Source organism: Epinephelus moara, chromosome 24, assembly GCF_006386435.1.
Source record: "Epinephelus moara isolate mb chromosome 24, YSFRI_EMoa_1.0, whole genome shotgun sequence".
In the NCBI taxonomy this organism is placed as follows: Eukaryota; Metazoa; Chordata; class Actinopteri; order Perciformes; family Serranidae; genus Epinephelus; species Epinephelus moara.
In genome coordinates, this window is record NC_065529.1 from 24,584,124 (window position 1) to 24,607,240 (window position 23,117).

A 23,117-nucleotide genomic window follows, 5' to 3' on the forward strand; every position below is an offset into this window, starting at 1 on the left:
TTTGCTTCACAGCATTAATTTAATAGAAATTACATTAATTGTCAAAAAAAAGTGTAACATCAGCACTGGCAGTTATTATCAGAGTTCTCACCTTGATAAGATTTTATTTGGACACATTTAAGTGCCGCCCGTGTGCTCAGCAGGTGTGCAGTTTCACAGAGAAGAGATAGGGAGAACGTTTACTTGCTTTTTTAAAATTATTGTTAAGAGGTCCTGTTCTATAATATATCAATTATTAATCCTTTATAAATGCTCATTACCTTTAAATAAAAGCTCACATTTAAGAAGTAACAATGTCACATTAGGCAACATATTTTATCTATGAGATATGATCACATGACCTGACCTCTGGGCTGGGTGATGTGAGGTTTACGTTTGGGTTGGTCATGTGAAACTTGCTATAAAAGGGGCGCCATGCTAACAGTCAGTTCATCTTGTTTTCAGATTGCAGCAGAGCCAAGATGAAGGTCATTGCTGTCCTTGCACTTTGTGTGGCCCTGTTCCACCAGGGATACAGCAGTAAGTTATATTTCTGCTCTTATTTAAGGTTTATGTAAAACCATGTAACACAGCTGCAGATAGGATTAAGACACCAATCTGTCCTCTTTATTCTCAGACACCCTGGACTCATGCGAGGGACGTTGTGGTTATGGGACAGACAATAATTTCTCCTGTCAGTGTAACCCGTCCTGTGAGCGCTTCGGAGACTGTTGTTCTGACTACAATGAAGTTTGTCAAGGTGAGAGACGAAAGCTTGTGATCATGAACACACTGTTGACTCCTGAGGATAATTACCACAAGTGTGTTTCCTCTCCTTCCAGCTGGAGCCTTGTCTTGTAAAGGCAGATGTGGTGAGAAATTCAACTCTCAGAACAAGTGCCACTGCAACTCCAAGTGCAGCCAGTACAACAACTGCTGCAGCGACTATGCAGACCTCTGTGATGGTAAGAACCAGCATGTGTCACACAGTTTATCGCCACTGTTAGTCTGCGAGTGTCTGTTTGTTTGTGTTTCCTGAGCAGCTTCTTATGACACCTGGTCACGTTCTCATGGTGGATGCTGAATCTAAGCAGTCAGCAGTCAAACAAGCAGCCCTGTGGTACTGCACTATCAGCTTTTAGCAGATACACCTCTAAAACATACTCTAAACTTCTCAGATGGTAAAGAAAAAACTGTCTGAGGCTCAAAGAGGTTGAATTATCCAGTAAACAAAAAAAGAAAAGATGAGAGAAATAAAAATTGTGTCTTAAAACCTTGTTTTTTCTCTCATGAACCATCTTATGATGCTTCAGATTTGTCTTGTGACCTTTTGTAGGGGCCTGACCCCTGTAGGTTGGGAACCACTGGACTAAGCTACCCAACTGTATACGCAGTAGTTAAAATGAGCTACACCTTTACAGCTTACCTACAACAGCAAAATGCTACCTATACACTGATGCATCAGTATTAATCGTGTCATTATTATAATATATATCAACACATGAGTCATAGGGGCCGATTTGCTGCAAAACTAGTAACTTCTGACACTTTAGGACAAATCTCTAAATACTTCTTTACTTTAACTTAAGTAGGATTTTAAATAAAGAACATTTATCTGTGAATGAGTATTTTTACAGTGTGATATCAGCAGGCTACTTTAGTTATGGACCTGGATTCTTCTTCCATCACTGTTGACTTGTGGCCAACCTCGACTGTTTAAATCATCTTTCAGTATTTGACCAGCAGGTGTCACTGTTGTGCTATAAAACACATTGAAAGCAAGCAATTGAGAAGTACTCAGATCATTTACATAAATAAAAAAATCCAAAATATCCTCTAATAAGATTTTATATCATATTTATATACTCTGTATTCGTATTTTTCGTATTATTTATTTGCACAGTATTAAAACAATTGGTATAAAAACATCAACAACAACAAAAACAGATTGTGCAGGCGAGATGAAAATCTCCTTAAAAGGTTATAAGTTATCTCACCTAAATATTCAATAAAACAAAAAGACAAAGATTTAAAATTGCCTATAAAATAATCAGTAAGATACAATATAGTACCAATAATAGAATATAAAGTAGAAAAGAAACATAAAGTAGGCCATCTAATAAAGTCCCTGTTTATGACTTGAGTCGTAAAAGTAATGGAGCAAAAATTGTAGCATTTCCCCTCTGAAATGTTGTGGGGTAGAAATATAAAGCAGCATCAAATGGAAGTAATCAAGTAAAGTACAAGTACCTAAAATCTGTACTCAAGCACTTATATACTCCATGTGCTACAGACATGGATAAATAACAGTTACAGGTTAACAACGTATGTGTGTGACATTCTGCAGGTGACAGTGGCGGCGGCGGTGGAGGTACTGTGATCACTGATGCTGAGATCAAGGCTCTCTCTGAGACGCTCTACGTTCTGGACTCAAACAAGGCTTCACCCTCAGAACTGATCATCGACCCTCAGGCTCTTGTGCCCGACTCTCAGACCAGCTCCAAGGACGACCTCTCCTACAAACCGTGAGAAGTCGATCTTGTTGGCACATTGTCTCCTCTTCTTCTTGATCATGATTCTGAGTTTGTTTCTGTGCTTCCAGCCTGTTCCAATACCTGGATGAGGGCGCTCTGTTCTCCAGACCCACCTACGCTGCTCTGCTGGCTGTGCTGGACAACTACAACAGGATGACCGGACAGACAGAGGACTTCAGCCCTCAGCAGCTGGCTGAGCAGGAAACCTTCCTCAAGGAGACCATGTCCAACACTGAGCTGGGCAGAGAGCTGTTTGCTTTCCTCTTCACCAAAGGTAACTAGCTCCATGTGTAACAGTACTAAGTACATTCACAGTGGTACATCCTGACACAGGTTCAGCACTACAGAGGTCTGGTAATGCTTGTGCAACATGCAAAAAGTTAATGATGGATTTTGTCACTCTGTTAGTCTTATTTCTGTTTAGGGGATGCAATCAGACAGTGACTTACCTGTGAGCTACAGCTTGAGTCCAGTTTTTTTGGCCTATATTTGTTGACATTTTGTAAAATTAGCATTATTAAAAGTATGCCAAATTATGCCAAAGAAAACTTTGTGCGATGATGTGATGATTGTCAGGCAAGTTCTGTGATTATAAGGAGTGTCTTTTTTTTCCTATGAAGTCCAAGTGGATTTATTGATGTTTACTAGTGATGCATATAAGAGATAAATATATTACGTGAAAGTGTGCGTCACACTGACCATAAACATAGGCATATCAGGGCTCAGTGTTCAGATTCAACTGACATATGGCTCTGAGAGGGAGTGCAGTTTCTGATGTTTCAGGGTTTAGGGCCTCGACACATCAAGCAAGCAAGGAGGTCGATCACTGGTCAACTTCGAGCTGTCTGAGTGTCTATCGCCCTAGTTTATGGGGTGTGTCCAGCATCATTGGCACTTGTCAGCTGTTTTATGAGCTAGTAGAGCCCACCAGTGCATGAAATCACTCTGATTGGCCGTTAAACTGATTGCGTGACAAGAGAAAACTAAAGTCAAGAGGGCATGAGATTGAAACTTGTTATATAAGATAAGATTATTTTTTAGCTGTTGAGCTCTTCAGCAGAAACAGTGTGTAGCTGTTTGTGTTATTGATCACCACCGCACAGTAAAAATACTTTGTTCTTTCAACATGTGTCAGTGAGGTAGGCTACTAACTTGCTAACTAGCATCTTGAATCCATTATGACGGTCTTCTGGTTTCCCTCTTTGAGTGACGAATACTGGTATGGACTATGGAGAGCTGTTTCCCCTGATGCAGGTGCAGAACGTACCTGCCATTTGGCTGTTGGCTGTAGTCTTTGTTGATGTGTTCAGGTGCAACTTACTGGCTGAGACACAGATGATGTGAGGTGATGCAACAGTCAGCCTTCATCACCACTACTCTTTGATGTCAGTATGGTGTGTGTGGACTCTAAAGTACCTTAATTCCCACTTCCTCAAGTTGTATCTCTGCCTCATGTCTCTCCCTCTGCATGCCTCACAGTCTCTGCTCTAATGTTTAAAGTGCATGTTATTCTGTATTTCCAGGCGTCTATGCATCAGAGGAGGAGTTTATTCATGACCTGAAGATGATGTGGTTTGGTCTGTACTCCCGCAACAACAAAAAGATGGACTCCAGCGGCTTTGAACACATCTTTGCAGGTTCGGACAGAGCAGATTTCTTTTTTAAAAACCACAGATGTTTTGCAAATTTTTTTTTTTTTTTTGGTAACTATTATGAAACACAATCTGTAACAGGAGAGATCAAGGGAGGAAAGGTGTCTGGTTTCCACAACTGGATCCAGTTTTATCTTCTGGAGAAAAGAGGCCAGCTGAACTACTACAGCCACAGCTTCAATGGGCCTGTAAGCGTCCACAACACAGACCTCAGTATGTTGATTTAAACTGTGACATGTGCAGCGCTCCCTTCATTTTCTCCTTTTCACCTGCTCTCAGTGGACCACCTACCCTGACGTCATGGGCATGCAGTTCATGTGGGACGGCTACTACAAGCAGGTCGGCTCTGCAGTCATTGGTTGCAGCCCTGAATTTGACTTTGCCTTATACAGCCTCTGCTACATCACTCGCCCTGGAAAACAGTGAGTATACCTACATGCACTGTGAGGCTTTCCTGCATGTGAATCTTTTTCATATTCATTGTTTCTCATCCGCAGGTGTCGTCTGAGCCTGGGAGGGCAGGAGCTCATTATCCAAACCTACACCTGGGATAATTCTTCCTATGGCGATGGGAAGAAGTACATCGGCTCTGCCTTTCCTGCAACCCCCAGGAACTGAAGCTGCCATCTGCTAAACAATAGGCAACTCATGGAGGAGTCTGCTTGTGTTTCAGTACACTCACACTTTGAATAATATTTCCAACAGAAGCACTTTTCTCAGTGAGAGGTATCCATGCATGTAATTAAACTTCTCCTCCACTCAAAAAATGTGATTTTCTTATGTTTGTGTCCCTAAAATGTCTGACCTTGACTTACCTGACTAGCATCTGTGCATGTTTTTCACATTCCTCTACTGACGGGGGTGATGTCTGTGTACCTAAAATCTGAGATTCAAACGAACACAGAGGAAGCTAGATTAAGTACTTCACTAATTCAAAAGCCGATCGCAAAGACGCCTGAGTGTGCAGCTTTTGGATGTGAACTGGACCCTGGTGCTTCCTTCCGCTATCTACCAAGAAAAAAAAAATCATCACAGCAGTTAGTATTGGATGTTTCACACTAACACTGTGTCAACGACTGCCAGTTAGCCTATAAGCTAACAAAGAACATAAACAAATGATGCTGGCTGAACTTATTCTGATACTTCTGCTGGTAAAAAAAAAAAACGTTAAAAGATATGTGGTGATATAAATGTATCATAACAACTTATTTTCATCCCCAAAGTGTTTCTGTAAGGCAGGAATAAAATGAAAAAAGAGTACATATATTTAAGAAGTAGCCCACTCTGACAGCCACTTGCATAAACAAAACAGTAAACCAGACAGTCGATTAATCTGCAGTGTAACCTCTCGTGCACAGTCTTACAGACCAAGAGAATGTGGTGTTCTCCCAGGGGTACGATCAAACTGTGCCTAATGGGGCAAAAAATGGGCGTTTACACACCCTGAGCGGGCACAATACTGACACCAACCCTTCAGCAGTAAGAGCATGTGTGCATCTGACACAATTGCTTATTGTCTTATAAAAGAGCAAAACAAAAAAAAGCAAAATGCAGCCTTTTGCAGTATGAACTATAGAAACAAAAAGACATTAACAGATCCTGTTCTGCTTGACCTGCTTCAAACAGTAGCCACCAGCTAAACCTGTTCTTATCAGCTGTCCATAAAGCTGTGTGTGCAGCTCCCCAGTGTGGGGTTAAGTGTGTGTGCCTGTGTGAATGGGTGCATCCTTGTGTGTGTGTGTGTGTGTGTGTGTGTGTGTGTGTGTGTGTGTGTGTGTGTGTGTGTGTGTGTGTGTGTCCAGCTGGGATGGGGGTTGATTTTACTCTTTCACTCATCTAGGGTGACTAACAGGATAAATTCTGGTCTGCCGACAGAACAGGGGGACACACTTGCAACCCTGTTTGAAGAAAGTATTACAGGAGATGGATCTGCCACTGATCCCATTGTCCACCAGCCTGTGTGCATTCATGCAAAACAAGAGCACAAGACCAGTCAGCTCGCAGGAAAACTGCGGCCTTTGGCGATTCATCTGATTTGGGCCTCACATGCAGCCAGTGTTGCAGCAACAATAAAGTTCGCCCAGGGAAGAATTTCTCTCGCCATTTTCTCAGAGCATATTACATTTTCTGAGCTGGTGAGTCTAGAAATTAGAAGAGTAAATCTTCTCTCTTTTCACAGTGCCTTCTTTTTAAAGCCCCTGTGGAATCAAATTAAACCACAGTGGGGCAAATAAAAGAAAAAAAAGATTCAATTGTTTCTTTTGTCACTCACACAACTTCATAATCGAATTATAGCTGGCCACCCGCCAGCGTGTCCTCGCATCTCCCCCAAATGGGCTCCTCCTGGCAGATCTCGTGAGCCACCTGACTTTTGTTTTGTAATTATATTATCCCGCTCTCCCTTTAGCGTGTTGTGGCTAATGGCTGCGCGGGCTAGCCCAGCTGCACATGCAGAAACAAAGCTGCTTATGGGGCCAGACAATGGACCCGTGGAAAAGGGACGCCTGAAGGCGGTCAGCCAATGAGCACGCACAACAGGGGGCCAACAGAGGGTTTAGGGAAGGGTTAAGGGGGTTTAGGGGTTCAGGCAGAGGGGGGTGTCTATTTTACCCAGTAGTGGGGTCCATCAATGAGATGGTTAGTAGGAGGACACATGGTCAACATCACCCCTGTCTCCCCAGGGTCGGTGCTGGGCTGGAGGGAGGTTCAAGTTTTGGCTTAAATGCCGGCCATTTCTAAAGTTGATGGGGGACCATGAAATACAGAGCAACGTTCATTCTCTGGAGTTTTTTTGTGTGCTTTTCGAACAATCTGAAGACCGTATTGTCATTTGAAGTGGATACAGATGAATGCAGAGTGAGAGATACAATCTTGATCCAGTGGATGGACCTTGTTATAGTATCTCTGCAGTAATAATACATCCAAGGCTGCTTATATAGTAGCAGGAAAAGGGTTTCTGATTGCTGTGCATGCAATCCATCCACAGCCCTAAACATGAACTATACAAACACACACTAACATCCACACACTCCTCATGCTGTGGGGTTGGTATCTCTCAGAGGACTTCCAGTATGACAGATGGACAAAGCCCACTTTCCCCCACTGTCACAAACAGACACACTGGGGATTCATGGGAAGGTCATGTTTGTGTGTGTACTGGAGTGAAGTTTTATGTGTCCTTCATATTTTCATCATAATTAACTCAATTCCCATCTCGTGAACATACCTAGAAAAGGTGAGGCAGTGTCCTCTGAGCAATGTGAACATGCTGAGTGAGCTGAGTAGCCAGTGGAGAATAGATGAGCATCTGAGCCACAGACCGTTAAAATAAGAGCAGGGTTTAGGAGAAGGCCATCTGCAGCAGGACTTCATCATGTGCGGTCAGCACTGAGGGGCCTGGGGGACATTATGGCATACATACAGTATCAGACTTGAGCACCACTTGTGGAACATGAAGACTGGGGGATACACAGTAAGTGGGTCAAACTGAAAAAGAAAAATGATAAAGGAAAAAGAGCAGTTTTGTATTGACGGATGTATTTAGCAAATTGGGATGCAACTCGTATCCCTAAAATTAAATACAAATTATAGTTTATTTTAGTATCATAAACAGTGTGATGAGGTAATGCAATGGGGACACTAGGCCTCAGATATCATATTCCCTTGCTGCTCCCACTCTGGGGATGCAAGAGGCCCGGCTTTGCTATTCCCATTTCAGGCTGCAGGTGTGGAATAGGAAAGGCAGAGACCCACTGGGAGGAGCAGTGGCGTAGGTGGTCGGCCTGGGAATGAGAAGCGCATAGTTTGAGTGTGCAGATCACCTTGTAACCAACCTTAAGCCTCTCTGTTAGAGCATGTGGTGCTCTGTTTCCTAATCATGTCAATTCTCTTGTTGTTCAAGTCTTTGCCACAGAACGTTAGTGTGGTTCAGGGACAGGATATGACCAAAATTATAATTCACTTTTTTAACTTGTCCTTACACTTGAGTTTGTGTTGTTGTTTTTTTTTATTTTACCTATGAAGGCCCACACACACCAAATCAAAATCAAATAACTAATGTAACGTATTCTCATGGAACGGTTCACATGATATGGTGCACAACAGTTCATATGATATCTTATGAATTTGCGCACGACGAAATATGTTACATCCTTAACGTACAGTTGTGTAATTAACATAAAGTTATGGAGATTAGGTTTAAGCAATAAAAGTTTCTGTGGTTAGGTTTAGGAAAAGAAGCAGAGTGAGGACATACCTTAAAATGACTCAAAGTTGACTCAAAGTTAACACACATCCTGGGGAAAGTCTTTGATGAAAGTCTATTTTTTGTGACCCTTCCACCTCCCCAACATTGGCCACATGATTGCAGCCTTTCAAAATACATGGGATATGTATGAATTTGGGTGCACTGCTTTTCAATGGAAAACATAAGAAAAAATTGTTAGAACAGTCTGACTAGTGGTGGCAAAGGCTGACTTGTGTCTTGGACAAAATGTTGCACCTGAACACAATGCAAAGTCTACAGCCAACAGCCAACTAGCTCGTACGTTCTGTGCCTGCATAAGAAGAAATAACTCTCCATACCAGTCAGCAGCAGTAGTCTGTATTCATCATTCAAAAAGTGAAAATGGAAGACCAATAGGACGGATTCAAGACGCTAGTTAGCCAGTTAGCACTTAAACAACACAACCTGATGTTAAAAGAACACAGGATACAAAAAGAAAATTTTTAAAAAAATGTATACTATACATAATTACGTCCAGCAAAGGGGACTTTGTTGTCATGATGATGCAGCTATTGACCTGCTGAAAAATACTAGTGCTGGAATATAACAAAGTACTTTTACCTACGTACTACACTAGATTTCTCCAACCTTTGGTGGCCACAGTTTTAGCTCTATAGGAGGCTGAACTTTGGCATGAAGTAAATGTGTGTGAAGGTGTTTGTGTTCATGCCTATTTACTAAAGGGAAGCGTGACAATGGGAGGGGCCTATCGCAAATAGACAAATAACTTCCAAATGGATTTACAGACTTGTCCAAGATTTTGTAGAAATATTAGTCATGAGACAAAGAAGGGCTGATTAATTGTTCGTGCCAACTGGCAAACAGGGCTGATGTGTGGATGGATGCATGCACGTACATAGTCACAGCTATTGCGGGTTCACGCTTGTTCTTCTAAGACATCACTCCAAAGAGCCATTTGTTGTTCCAGCTAACACATTTGTTTTTCTGTGAGTTACGGTTACTGTGCAGATTCAGGTTTTACATACTTATTTAAGAGGAGATATTTGCACATCCAGCTATCTCAGATGCAGACGCATGGGAAAATATCACTTGATCCTGAGGAAAAGACGGTCTCACACACTGCTCTTGCTCGGCATCACAATTTATTGGTTATAGGCTACCAAATCAAATTATAATGCTATCAAATTGACATGGTTGGAAGCCAAGCTAATTTTTCTATTCTGGGATCTCCGTATGGAACAAACTGCCCCTGCAAAAAGAAATCAAACAAAGCCAAACACAGGCAATATTTAAACAAAAGTAAAGGAGACATTGTGGTGAGAGTTGAGGTTCACCTCTGAGGGAGGTCATTTGAACCATGGGCGTGGAGTTGCAAGGGAGATGAGTAAGTTTATGATGCAGTTATGTGTATATTCTTACTCCACCGGGTACCACTTTGGAAACAAGTGTTTTAGTAATGCTTTTAAGTGCTATGCCCTGGTATTTGTGAGTCATTGTGCTTTTAATATTCAAAATAAAAATCAAATCTGTGTTTTGGTCCCCTGGACTTCCCTCAAGAGTATTATAGTATCATTGACTCTCTGGAAGGCTAGTGACTTAAAATTTTGCTTTCTCTGATATGAGGTATAGTGACAAATTTAGGCGAAAACAAGTGTAATTTTCAAGACAGAAATGTCAACTTGAACTTGGCTCAAATTGAAGCTTATCAACTCGGGATGTTTTCTATGTACAAGTGAAGCAGTAATATTAAACACAAAGGGATGAAAAATAATCATTTTCGATGAGAACTTGTCTTTTTTTTTCTAGGGATGTTGTGTGTGACATGTTGAAATAAAATGAGAACAAGCCCTAGAATCTTATTTTGCTACTTTCCTGTTTGTTTCAGAATACTCGTTGCCAAAATTCATACTTGTATCACTATTTATGCCATCATAGTGCCCTGATACTTGCATTTACATCATTTTGCCAGAAACACATCCCAAGAAAGGGATTTTGGGCCCCCTGAGACCAAAAATGTAAATGCTGAACATCAATAATTCATAATAATAATAATAATAATCCACACTCATATTTTTACTTTTGATATTTTACATTTTGCTGATTTTACTTAAGTAAGTCTCTGAATGCAGAATCTCTAATTGTAATGGAGTATATTTAAAAATTGTGGTATTTAAAGTTTCACTCAGGGATCAAAGGATGTGACCAGAACATTCAGCATGAGTTATGGTGATTTAAGCTGCAGAAGGTATGGCCCTACATACTGCAGAGAGGAGAGCATTAATGAGTCCCTGAGATACTGATGCTGTAACACTTCATGTTTCATGTGACCAAACTTACCCCGTCTGCTCAGAGCAGCCTCTTGGGTGAAATGAACTTGTTCAACAGCCTGTCTCCGCAGTGCGAAGGGATGGATGGCTGGAAGAGGGGATGGAGCAAACACCTGCTCACACGCAACTTCAAGCTGTCACATACAGTTAGGCTCAGCCGACTGAGCGCGTCTCTGCTGCGCTCAATGCAAACGTGCTGAGGATTTGGCGGCCGCCCTCACGGAGCAACAAAGGGCCCGGGCCTCTCCTGTTTGTCTGGAGAGCTGCACTGAGCTTATGCACATCTCCCTGACCCTGCACACACACACACACACACACACACACACACACACACACACACACACACACACACACACATACACAGAGGGAGACGACAAGTGGAGCTCCAGGGGCTCGAGCCACGGGCCGGCCACGCGCGAGCTCAGGCGCGTCAGCAGGAATTGGATGGGAGTGGGAGGAGCTTCAACGTGGAGGTTAAAACCCGGAGCCCCCGCAGAGTGACCCGCACTGAGACTCTGCGGGACAGCTCTGCACAGGGACACACACTTCATCGCTGTTTGACAGTGGACACACACACAGACAGAGAGAAATATCTTCTGCCAAACTTCCTGAGGTCCCGGGACGCATCAGCGCGGGTATGTTTCAAACAAGTTTTAATATACTAAGTGATTTATGTCGCCTGTTAGAGTTTATTTTCAATCGCATCTGTTATTTATGTTTTAGTTTTTGACAAACCTGCGTTCTGGTTTCCAACTAAAACACATAAAGTCAACAGGCTGTGAATAAGTCTGATGAAACTACCCGCAGTAAAAGCTTATTCTTTTATGCCTCAGATGACATTTAGCAAATAGGAGCTCAAGCACGCAATTTGTGGCGAGGCATTAATATTTGTGCGTTTGTCTGATTTCAATTCAATCTGAGTCGTCTGTCACTGATCTGGGGACGTCGATCTTTCATTTAATCCCATGGTCGTCGCTTCATCCACGGAGAAAATCCTGCGATGCCCCAGATTGAAGTCCTGTCAGTGACTTTATCTCGCCGGGGGCATTACCAGTTCACAAGTTGACCGGGATTACCCGCAGAGAGCGGCGGAGAGGGGGAGGACAGGGGTAGAGATAGACAGATAATGCACGTATATAAAAATTCATGTAGCCATCACTTGCGTCAAAGTATAGTGTAGGTGAGTCAGTCAGCTGCAACACCTGTGGCTGGGGAGCAAGAGGGAACTGTCTGGTGCTGAAACTGTTTGAGGACTTCTGACAGTCACAGTTTAAATAGTCATATATATATATATATATTGTTATTGGTTATTATTGGTGAATGAAAACTTGTAACATGATGTTACATCATTTACAGGGCCGTAGCCAGAATTTTAGGAATGAGTCCCCCTGGTGCACCCCTTAACCTCCTCAGACAGAAGATTTTATTTCAGTTTTATTCCATTTTGCAGTAACTTATATTTTCTATAAATCTTATTACTAACATGAATGGCCTCAAAGTACTCAAATTAAACCATATTCAGTGTTAAAATACTGTAATTTAGCATACTCACTATGTGTAATTACAATCTGTAAACGTCCTGTTGGTTGGTAAAGCCCTCACATTCCTAGGAAAAAATGAACAAGCACTTGACCTCTGTGTCCTCACAGCTGCAGCTGATTCTTCGCCTTGTAATAATTTATTGTCACTTAAAATTCAGGGGAACAAAATTTTGTAGTCAGCTGATTCATGCACAGATACCTGTTTCAGCTTGGTGTAAACTTGACACTGTGATAGTTTGACACATAATCTTAGTATCATGACTTGATGGCAAGAGCAGTCATAGACAACATCAAGAGTCTGCAGCTTTTTGAGTCTTAACAAAGGCGGTCAGATGTTATTCAGAGGTACAAAAAGTATTCAGATTTATTTATTTGAGTTAAAACATGGGTGCTATATTTTAACTTCATCGCTATTTGGCTGTGGCTGGTTTAGTTGGTAGTTTAAAGTACCTTATATGTAAAATTTAAAATGTAAAATACAAAGACACTCGCTTAAAAATGTATTTTTTACTAAACTTAAACTATTATTAAGTATAAATACCTCAAAGTTGTAGTTGAGTGCAGTACTTAGCTTTACTATGCAACACTTGCAGTAACAGTTTGGACCCCTGCCTATTATTGTGGTTATAATTGTACTAATGATTTAAAAAAAGTTTTTGTTTGTCCATCATGTGTTTGACAAAGATGTTTTCTTATTTCTAGAGTACCATGATGATTAAGCCATACATGAGACAAGGCGAGGGCGAGGAGGTTGCCAGCCCTCTGCAGTGGATGGATGGAGACATGAGCTCACCTGATGGAGATGCATCATGCTCATCACACCGCTACAGAGCAGGTGGAGCGACCCAGCAGGACAGGGAGATGGGGAGCGAGGATGCAGAGGAAGAGGAGGAGGATGAGGAGGGAGGACAGGAGGATGAAAACGAGTCCAAACGACGTGGGCCCAAGAAAAAGCGTATGACCAAGGCTCGACAAGAGAGATTCCGTGCGAGGCGCGTGAAGGCTAATGCCAGGGAGCGTTCACGTATGCACGGTCTAAATGATGCACTGGAGAACCTGCGTACCATCATGCCATGTCACTCCAAAACACAGAAACTGTCCAAGATTGAGACGTTACGGCTGGCCCGCAACTACATCTGCGCTCTGTCCGAGGCCCTGGAGGGGGGCCTCTCCACAGAGAGCAGGGCTTTCATGGAGACACTGTGTAAGGGCCTCTCACAGCCCACCACCAACCTGGTGGCTGGCTGCTTGCAGCTGGGACCAGCCTCCGGTGTCGGGATGAGGCCTGAGGACAGACACAGAGTTCAGGCAGCACCTGCTCCTCTCGGTGGCGTGGTGAGCTACTCTTCTCCAGGACTGCCAAGTCCACCGTATGGCACGTTTGATTCTGCTCACCTGCTTCACCTGAGGGCGATGAAAGGAGGAGTGTACGAGAATCATTCACCAAATGAGTATAACGCCGGTGGTGTGGGGACCCCTCCGTATGACGGCCCCCCTACACCACCTCTCAGCATCAGCAGTAACCTGGTGCCCAAACAGGAGCCTTCACCCCACTACCCACCAACACACCACTACTCCCCCTCCCCTGTGGACCAGGGCCTGTATCAGACTCAGACTGGCTATGACGTACACTTAGAAGGGCCATATGACTCCTACCATCCGCCGCACATGCCCCCACGACAGATAACCTCTGTCTACAGAGACTAAGATACATCAGGAGGATCGATTCTGCTTCAGCCAACAACGGGACTGATCGTCTTCATGAACACTAGCTGACACTGACTGAAGGATCGGTCTCTCAGTAGACAGTCTGCTAGTAGAGGAAGTGTAGAATAACGTGTTTGTTTACATGTGTGGTGCACTTAGACTAGCACTGCTGAACATTGTTAAAATTGGAAAATATTTGACTTAAACCAACACGTTTTCTTAAAAACTGATTACCAAATAACTGAAGGACCTCAAGGTAGAGCTTTGATTCTCTGCCCGAGCCCAATTGGGCCTAACCTGACCCGCTAGGTTCAGGTCGCACTATAATTTCTCAAAATTCCTCTGGGCTTGATTCAGGTCTGGTTCACAAGTTCTTGTTTCAAATGTCTGTTACCACACTGAAAAGATTTAAATTGACTTTAGCTTGTGATTAATGTTTTAAATTCAAGAAAATTATCATTTTTCTTACAGTGGAAATTTGTGTTTTTAATCAGGCTTTGGCCCAAAACTGCTGCCATGGTTCAAATTTGGACAGAAACTATGGTGGTTCGTGGAGGGTAAGGTCTGATTCTTTGGGGCCGATCATAGCTCTACCTTGAGAGTCCTAACAGGAAATGTTGCTTTGGCCATTTTGACCAAGTGTCCTGTTACTGAGATCTAAGCACTTCTAATCTAGCTTTGGTAACATCAGATATTCTACATAAATTAAAAGTATTTTTATTTATTCTCTAATTTAATACCGTGTATATGAACTTTGTTCTGATGTTCAGGTGTGCGTCTGGTTTTTCTGTTTGTACATATTCTCTTTGTTTGCTACTTAGACCAATAGTTCATCTCTCATATTACACTTGTGTCCTTTTCTTTGTTTGTTTATTACAGTATTTCATGTTTTGCACTCGAGGTAGGTTTCCTAGCACAATGTAGCTGATCTTTGGAGGCTGCAGTCTACAGAGGGAGGAGGTTTTGATTAAACATGGATCAAGGTGAAGAAGCAAAAATGCCATTCTCAGGTTAATATTGTGAAATTGAATTGCAACAACATTTGCATTGGATACCATGTAATGTTTCTTTTTCATTTCTGTTTGCTTTTGGAAAATTTGATGTTATTAAATGGTAAAAAAAAATCAATTCAGTCAAAAGATTTTGTGTTTCCTTTGCTGTTAAAATGACAGACAGACAGACAGACAGATAGATATTCTACCTCTCATGACACCATCAATTCAGCATCACCGTCAGCAGAGCGAGGGATCCTGTTTACTCAGGACTTTGTTTCTCATTTTTCTCTGCAGATCTCAGTGGTTTAGCTTCACTAATCCTCTGGCCGTCTTTTAATGAAAGGGCGGATGTGCGAGGCAGGATTGTAAGATAAAGATTTATGATTAACATGGCTGCCTGGCCATGCAGATTTTCTTCCTCACTGACACTGGGACGGCATAATCCTGCCCTGACATTCAATCAGACCACAACTTAAAGGTCCAGTGTGTCAGATTTAGGGGGATATATTGGCAGAAATGGAATATAATATGATAAGTAGGTTTTCTTTAGTGTATAATTACCCGAAAATAACAATCTAGATAGGGAGCGGGTCTTTGTCTGTGGAAGACTGCCAGGTTGCACTGCCATGTTTCTACAGTAGCCCAGAATGGACAAACCAAAAACTGGCTCTTAATTGGACCATTCATTTTTCCGAGTTTTCACATTGGCTACCATCTCCTCTGTGACAAGCAGTGTTGGAAAAACAGATTATTTTTTCACATAAAACTGCTTTATTCAGTATTTCTATTGGTTTAAATCACCTGGTCCATTTGTTTTAGAGAGGAAGAGACCTCTGTGGATAATGCACCTCCCGGTAAAAACCTCATGCCCGGAGCTTATTTATTAGCGGCTCTGTCCCAGCAATGGGTCAGGCGTTACGGTTGTGTTAGGTGAGTAGCCCGGCAGCCCGGCTAACATTTGCAATTAGCATTGTAAAATGTAGTCTGGCGGGCAGCCTGGCAGGCTGTATTTCCCTGCCTACTTCAACGATGATGGTAGGCTACCTGTAATAAATGTAATATATTTGCTGAGATGGAGGCAAGGCTCAGTGACTAGAAGAGCTGGTAGAAGCGCTCCATAGCTGTAAGTTACTCCAGTAGCTGTAGTAGCTCTAGTGCTAACTCCAGGAGCTAACGCTAATATCCCTACTCTTCTCCATGAGCCGGAGCCATGAGCTGCAGGCTCACGGAGAAGAGTAGGAACGTTAGCGTGGCAGCCGACTAGTGCTAACACTAACGTCCCTACTCTTCTCCGTGAGCCTGGCGGGCTCGCGGGCTCACGGGCTCACGGCTCCAGCTCACGGAGAAGAGTAGGGACGTTAGCGTGGCAGCCTACTAGTGCTAACGCTAACAGGAAAGCAGGGAAATAGCTAAACACAGCAGAGACTGAGAGTGAGTGAAAGACATCGCTAACTGCTAAACTAAGCCAAACTAAGTTGGCTGTTTAGGTTTTATTTCCTCGCCCCTGTGGCGAGTGAATCTGCCTGTAGTGAAACCAGGGCTAACTGGTACTTCCTCCTCAGGCTCCACTTCACTCAACTGCCAGCACAGCCAGTTAGCCTCCGCTAGCCTCCCAGCTAGCGGGGTCTAACCGGTGCTTCTTCCTCAGGCTCCACTTCACTCAGCTGCCAACACAGCCAGTTAGCCTCAGCTAGCTTCCCTGCTAACGTTAGCCCCGGCTCTCCGTTTGGATCCAACCGGAGCACCGAGCCGTGGTTTGTTATTCAGGTTAATGTGGGAAGAAGCAGCGGGTAAATTGGGCAGCTGAGTGAAGCGGAGCCTGCGGAAGAAACACCGGGACCGTCTGGATGTGACAGTCCGTGCTGCGGTACTCATCTCGCCGGCACAGATGAGGCGAGTGGAGGGGGGGGAGGTGTTGGGGAGCAGAGGTAGAGGGAGGAGTGGCTCATGACACACTTTGTTTTGGTCTACAGGCAGTGCACAACAGCAAACCTAGTGGTGAAACGATTTCGCTTTTTGCCCCTTTAAGTTACCAGAGAAATAAGGTGAACACACATTAGCAGGTGCGGTCCGTCTCTGACATGCCAAACAGTATAAGAAATGCCAAACAGTATAAGAAACGCCAATTTCTAACGCCAAACATTCAGTTCAGTTCAGTTCATTGAAATCACATGTTCAGTTTGTTTTGAAGAGGAAGACACCTATGTAGATATCTCAGCTCCCGGTAGAAACCTCCTGAACAACGAACACTAAAGAAACTCTAACCAGAAGAAGTTTCAGTTGATCGCAATCTGCAGTGTTCACACACTGGACTTTTAAGATTCACATATGTAATACACATGTCTGTACTAGGGTTCCACTGATACCCCACGTTTAAGGTATACTGTGATATAAAAGTTGACAATTATTATACAGTGTACATTTGCTTATCTACGATACTAAAAGAAAAAGCAACTGGACGGAGAATCACCCCTTTATTTTAGTTATTTTCAAAGGGGACACTTTTTAAACATACTTTCATTAACAAAATGTTTCAAGTATAGTAATAAAACATTTTGTTGAACCAAAAATAAACGTAATGTATTCATTACTATATTGGTCATTCTGACTAAAAATAATATAAATTCTGTAATGTAACCATGAAACCACAATATTTTCTGAGATGGTTTCGTACTGTTGCAACCCTAGTCTATATTCTTAAACTGCTGACCCTTACTATATACTGTACATGTATATTCAGGAACATACAAATTTTCAATATTTAATTTGAGATTTTTATAAGTTGTCCTTTTTTATGGAGAAGCAAAAGTGAATTCGATGATTGCAAAGAAACGGATTAAAAGTGCAAAGGACAAGTATAATTAAAAAAAAAAAAAAAAACCCAAAAATGTATTTTCAAAGTGGAGAAGCCGATGACAAAAATAACAAAGATCTGATCTAAGTGCAGCCACTTCCTTTGATTCATGGTCCAGGCTGGTCAGTGTGAGGGCCACCCACTGAGAGGTCAGTTAGCGGGGGTCACAAGGTCACACTGGGTCATGGCTCACTGGTGGGAATGGTCCGAAAAAGTCACGGTCACCAGTCGAATCGTCTTTTTGCAAATCATCTCTCTTTATTTCTGCACAATGTTCATGGCAGCTTTCTGTTTGTAACAGTGAGCGTTTGGTAAGTATGATGTTAAAGGTTATATTATGGATGAAATGTTCATAATCCTGATAAACATGCTGATGAACATCCCGCGCTTGACCTGCGCTACGAGAATATATCACTTTGTTTTCACAAGGATTAGGATAAGCCTGTGTGTGTGTGTGCGTGTGTGTGTGTGTGTGTGTGTGTGTGTGTGTGTGTGTGTGTGTGTGTGTGTGTTTGTAGTGCATTTGCACTACTAACCAGGGGAAACAGGCACTAGCACTGAAGAGGCAGGATGAATAACAAAAACATCTCTCTGCTCTTTGAAGGCACAGACAGGACGCCTGACACTGGATATGTGGGATATTCCTTATTTATCCTCATGATAGGTGATAGACCGTTGATAGACTGGGGCTTTAGGGGGAAAAGATTTGCCATTTGAAAAGGCCACTTTTTCACCCAAGACAAACAAAAGGCTGAATTCGCCGTTTATGACCCTTGACCCTTCTGACTGTGACTCTAGAGCTCTGAGCTAATTGCGCCTACCATCTCATCCTCACACTTCACTACAAGATGTTTTTAATCTCACTGAGGCACAATACTGGTTGTAGGGACAGTTCACCCCCAAATCAAAATTACATATTTTTCCTCTGACCTGTAGTTGTATTTATCAATCTAGATTGTTTTGGTGTGAGCAGCCGAGTGTTGGAGGTATCAGCCGTACAGATGTCTGCCTTCTTTCAAATATAATGGAACTAGATGGCGTTCAGCTAATGCTCAGATCATGACCCCGGTACTCAAGATCATCCACAGACCTTGTTATGAGCAGTTTCCTGTAGGAACTACTTTCTTTCTACCAAACTACACCGGCCAACCGCATCATCGCGCAGAAGGAAGCGTGCATCTACTGCTAGCTCACCTAGCACCACTGAGCCAGCTAACATAACAGGGAAAGCAGGGGTTTTTCAAGGAGCGACCAGGTTACTGTTCCTTATTTAAAAGTGTATGTCTACTTTTTACCCAAGAGTATTCTTGAGCCAGTAATTTATCTACATTTACCATTTATAATTTTGTTACAACTGGAAGATTATTCATTGGATGTGTTTGAAATTCAATATGACACCCTAGTTATTTGAAGAAATAGAGCGTTCTATTTCCATATAAATTAACGCACAGTTAAGTTTTACTTTCATTGAGCTTGGTGCTCTGCTGCTGTGAGGGCGTGGTGCTCCAAATACATAACAGTTCTATGTTCCAGCAGTGCTCTGAATTTATTAACAGTCCAGTTTGTGCCAGAGTGCCACTCATAACAGTAAAGTTTGTCATAACAAACATCGCCCTGTAAAGATGAACATATTTCCATAAATAACATTTGAGTTAAATTATAATGGCTGTCAAAGGAGGACGAACAGAAGGAAAGAACCCTGGGTATGTCACTGCAAACCTCCAGGTGTGCCCAATGACATCAGTCAATGTTGCAACATACTGTCTGATCAAGCTGCTAACTCTTTGCAATCACACATAACACCAAAGCGACTGTCAGCAGACTATTATTTCACTGGTTACACAATAAATGGAAACAGGCTGATATCTGCAACACTCAACAGCTCACACCAAAACAATCTGGCCTGAAAAAAGGCACTACAGGTAAGAGGAATAATATGTATTTTTGATTTTGGGGGGAACTGTCCCTTTAAAGAAGATTACAGGTCTGTCATTTCTGAATAATTTTCTAACAAATTTCAAAGTCGTTTGCTGGTCTTTCGATACTAGTCATGGGAAAACTAAAGATGGTGTTCAGAAAGCCCAAATAATTTATTCAAAGTGTAACCAAGTATTCAAATCAGTGCACAGGTCAGCTCCAATTATAAATATATATTCACGTAGGTTTAAATGGAGCAGTCGTTTCATATTTTACCAATAATCAGTAGTTTAGTTTTGGGAAATGTTTTAGAAAATTATTAGGAAACTCGCAGAACAAAGCATTGGCATGTTCTTGCTCATAATTTCATCTGAGATCTGATATATGAAGTGCATGCACTGTTTATGTATGTGCAGTGTGTGTCTGTGAAACACACACTGCACACATCCTGCGTGCATGGTTGTGTTATTTGGGATAAAACAGTATTAAGCAGCTGATCGGAGCTCAGTGTCTGAATGGTTGCATTAACTCACTAATCCTGAGGGGAGAGGGGCAGTTGGTGCAGCAGCACATCATCTCTGCTGCACAACAGCAAGCAGCTATTGTTCATTTAGTCCACAACAAAGCATCTGATGATGCTAAAGAGGCACACAGGCACCAATAAATGTGTCTTAACTCAAATGAAGTTCAGGAAAAAGTATTCTGTTCTGTTTATGGCTGGGAGGACTTTGGTCATCATGAGATACATTTGTTAGTATTCAATCTGTAAATGAGGAGAGTAGAATTGCACTGCCACCAAGTGGTGAGAGTTTTTACTGAAATGAAATCATGAGCTGGATGAGAGATGAGCATTTGGCCACTAGGTGTCATCATGAGACAACCTGCTGTAACCGTGAGGTCTGGTAGAGGCCTTACTGTAGTGGAAAAAGAGAGACATGATCCCACACCGCTTGGCTTTCTGCACTTGATGAGTGATTGAAATTCAGTCATCTGTTAAACACAATCCTTTACAGTGTGCAAATTAAACATTTCACAGCAATGATACACAAGGTTGAGACTGAATAAAACAGCAAACATTTGTTGAAATCTCGTCTGTCAAACACGGCGTGCCAGCAGACTGGGCGAGGAGTGGGAATAGAATTAACCTATTTACATGTAAACTGGTTGATGGAGTGTGTTTGGATCAGAATAATCAGGCTAATGAAGGTACCTGGGGACTCGGCTCTATCAGAAATCTGCATGCTGTCCTCTCTATCCAGTTAGCGAACGTATCAAACTCTGTAATTATTTACCGTGAAAGGACATGAAAAAGGATTAATCAAGGAAATCTGACTGATTAGATCTTCAAAGGCGGCACTGAAGAGCAAGGGCTAATAGGGAAGAGGGATGTGGTCGGTGCTTTTATCCTTGAGGTGGAAAAAGCAAAGAACAAAAACAGACAGTGCTCTCCAGGACTGCTGGCACAGTGGGCTGAAAGGGAGCCAAAAACACTGTCGGAAAACAACACAACTGGCAGTATTTGAAGTGAAACTCTGATTTGGGTTAAATGTTATTGTTTGATCAATTTCACTTTGATTTTGTGCGATAATGCCTTTATAGATAATGAGACAAATGCTTCTGACGTAGGTACTGTAGGTCTTGATGCAAGATCAACCACAAAATTGTATTAGCTGCATAATAAAAGAAGGTGTTAAATTCACCACAATACAAAAAAACATCCGTACAGTGGAGCTACAGGCTGCACCAGCCAATTAAAGTCATATCAAAACACTTAAGACATTAATTGAAAATTAACGTCTCTAAGAGAAAAAACAACTAATCTTAATATCCATTTTCTAAAAGAAATATGTGGGCAAAGACAGAGGGGACATATGTTTAATTGTGTATTTAAAGGGACAGTTCACCTCAAAATCAAAAACACATATTTTTTCTTTCACCAGTGGTGCCATTTATCAAACTAGATTGTTTTGGTGTGAGGTGGTGTTGGAGATATCGGCCGAAGAGATGTCTGTCCTCTTAGATATCACTCGGCTTGTGGTTCTCAAAGTGCCAAAAAAGATTCATTTGAAAAACTCAACAGCAATGTCTCTTTCCAGAAATCATGACTCAGTTACTCAAGATAATGCACAGATGTTGCTGACAGCAGTTTCACGTAGAAACTTTTTTTTTTGTTGTACCAAACTACATCTGCCAACTGTATCACCCTGCAGAGGGAAGCGTGCATCTACTCATAGACAAGGGGCCTATGCTTGACAGTGCATGATGTAAATATTAATGGCGTCCTCCTTGGCTGAGCTGTAATGTTAGCTAGTTCAGTGGTGCTAGGTAAGCTAGCAATTAGCTGCAAAGAGACATCACTATTTAGCTTTGCAAATATGTTTTTTTGGCGCATTGAGCACCACAAGCTGAGTGCCACCTAGTTCCAGTATATTTAAGAGAAGGCAGACATCTCTACAGCTGATATCTCCAACACTCTGCAACTCACACCAAAACAATCTACAGCAGACTGATAAATAGCACTACAGGTAAGAGGGAAAATATGTATTTTTTGATTTTGGGCGTGAACTGTCCTTTTAAAAATATTCAATAAAACATTTCTGTTTCAGATCTGACGGGCATGTTTGACAAGAGAAGTGCTGCTCTTTTCCCAGAACTTTGACTTGTGAAACCCTCGGGCCTAACAGGTAGTGGATCCTAAAAAAATGACCACGCAGGACCTTTTATCCTGGGACCTTGACCTGGGACTAGATGTAACGGAGTTCACAGGTCATGCCATTGCCTCACACAGCAGCGAGAGGTCAGTCAACATACTCTATAGGCTTCTGTTTTGACAAATTCAATGTTTTTTTCCCCCTGATGCTTGATCTGTTAGCTCTTTGGTTGTCTTAACTGATTACTTTTCTAATGCAGGACGAGGCTGTTTAGCAGACAGCGAAGTCTCTGTGGTTAAAGCTTGTATTACGGTCATCACAGCGCCCTTATCCTATGAGATTTTCATTAAGTTTGTATCTTGAATAATATCCCAGACTTTCAAAATAACAATTTGATCTTATTTTCTTTACAAAATTTTGTGACATAGGTCTACTGTATATATTTATTTAGCACTGTGACAAAGCTTCGGCAACTTCTAGTGGGGGTATCAAGATTGTTAAAGACTAACCTGCCCAACAGTATAAGCACTGCTGAAATATAAATGGTGTTCACGTTTACACATACATTTACACAGTAGTTTTGGTTAAGTAAAGGAACAAAGGAAGAATTATAAATAAAAGTACAAGTATGGGAATGAGATCATACAACAAGCTGCATGATGGAAAAAAAAACTTGTACAATAATCACCCATAGGTTTTTTGTTTTTGTTTCAT

The 23,117-nt window shown here is 42.0% G+C and overlaps 2 protein-coding genes across 2 annotated transcripts; both read left to right on the forward strand.

Annotated features, from left to right (window-relative positions):
- Positions 1-444: 444 nt before the first annotated feature.
- On the forward strand, positions 445-4,926 carry endou (endonuclease, polyU-specific). The gene is made up of 9 exons (XM_050037912.1): positions 445-519; positions 617-739; positions 822-944; positions 2,327-2,504; positions 2,582-2,787; positions 4,037-4,150; positions 4,247-4,353; positions 4,445-4,587; positions 4,663-4,926. Exons 1-9 carry the CDS (start codon positions 462-464, stop codon positions 4,781-4,783), a joined length of 1,173 nt encoding a protein of 390 aa, XP_049893869.1. The 5' UTR covers positions 445-461; the 3' UTR covers positions 4,784-4,926.
- A 6,309-nt stretch (positions 4,927-11,235) lies between these two features.
- On the forward strand, positions 11,236-15,110 carry LOC126385885 (neurogenic differentiation factor 4-like). The gene is made up of 2 exons (XM_050037913.1): positions 11,236-11,373; positions 12,982-15,110. The coding sequence occupies exon 2, from the start codon at positions 12,988-12,990 to the stop codon at positions 13,984-13,986; it is 999 nt and encodes a 332-aa protein (XP_049893870.1). The 5' UTR covers positions 11,236-11,373; positions 12,982-12,987; the 3' UTR covers positions 13,987-15,110.
- Positions 15,111-23,117: the final 8,007 nt, after the last annotated feature.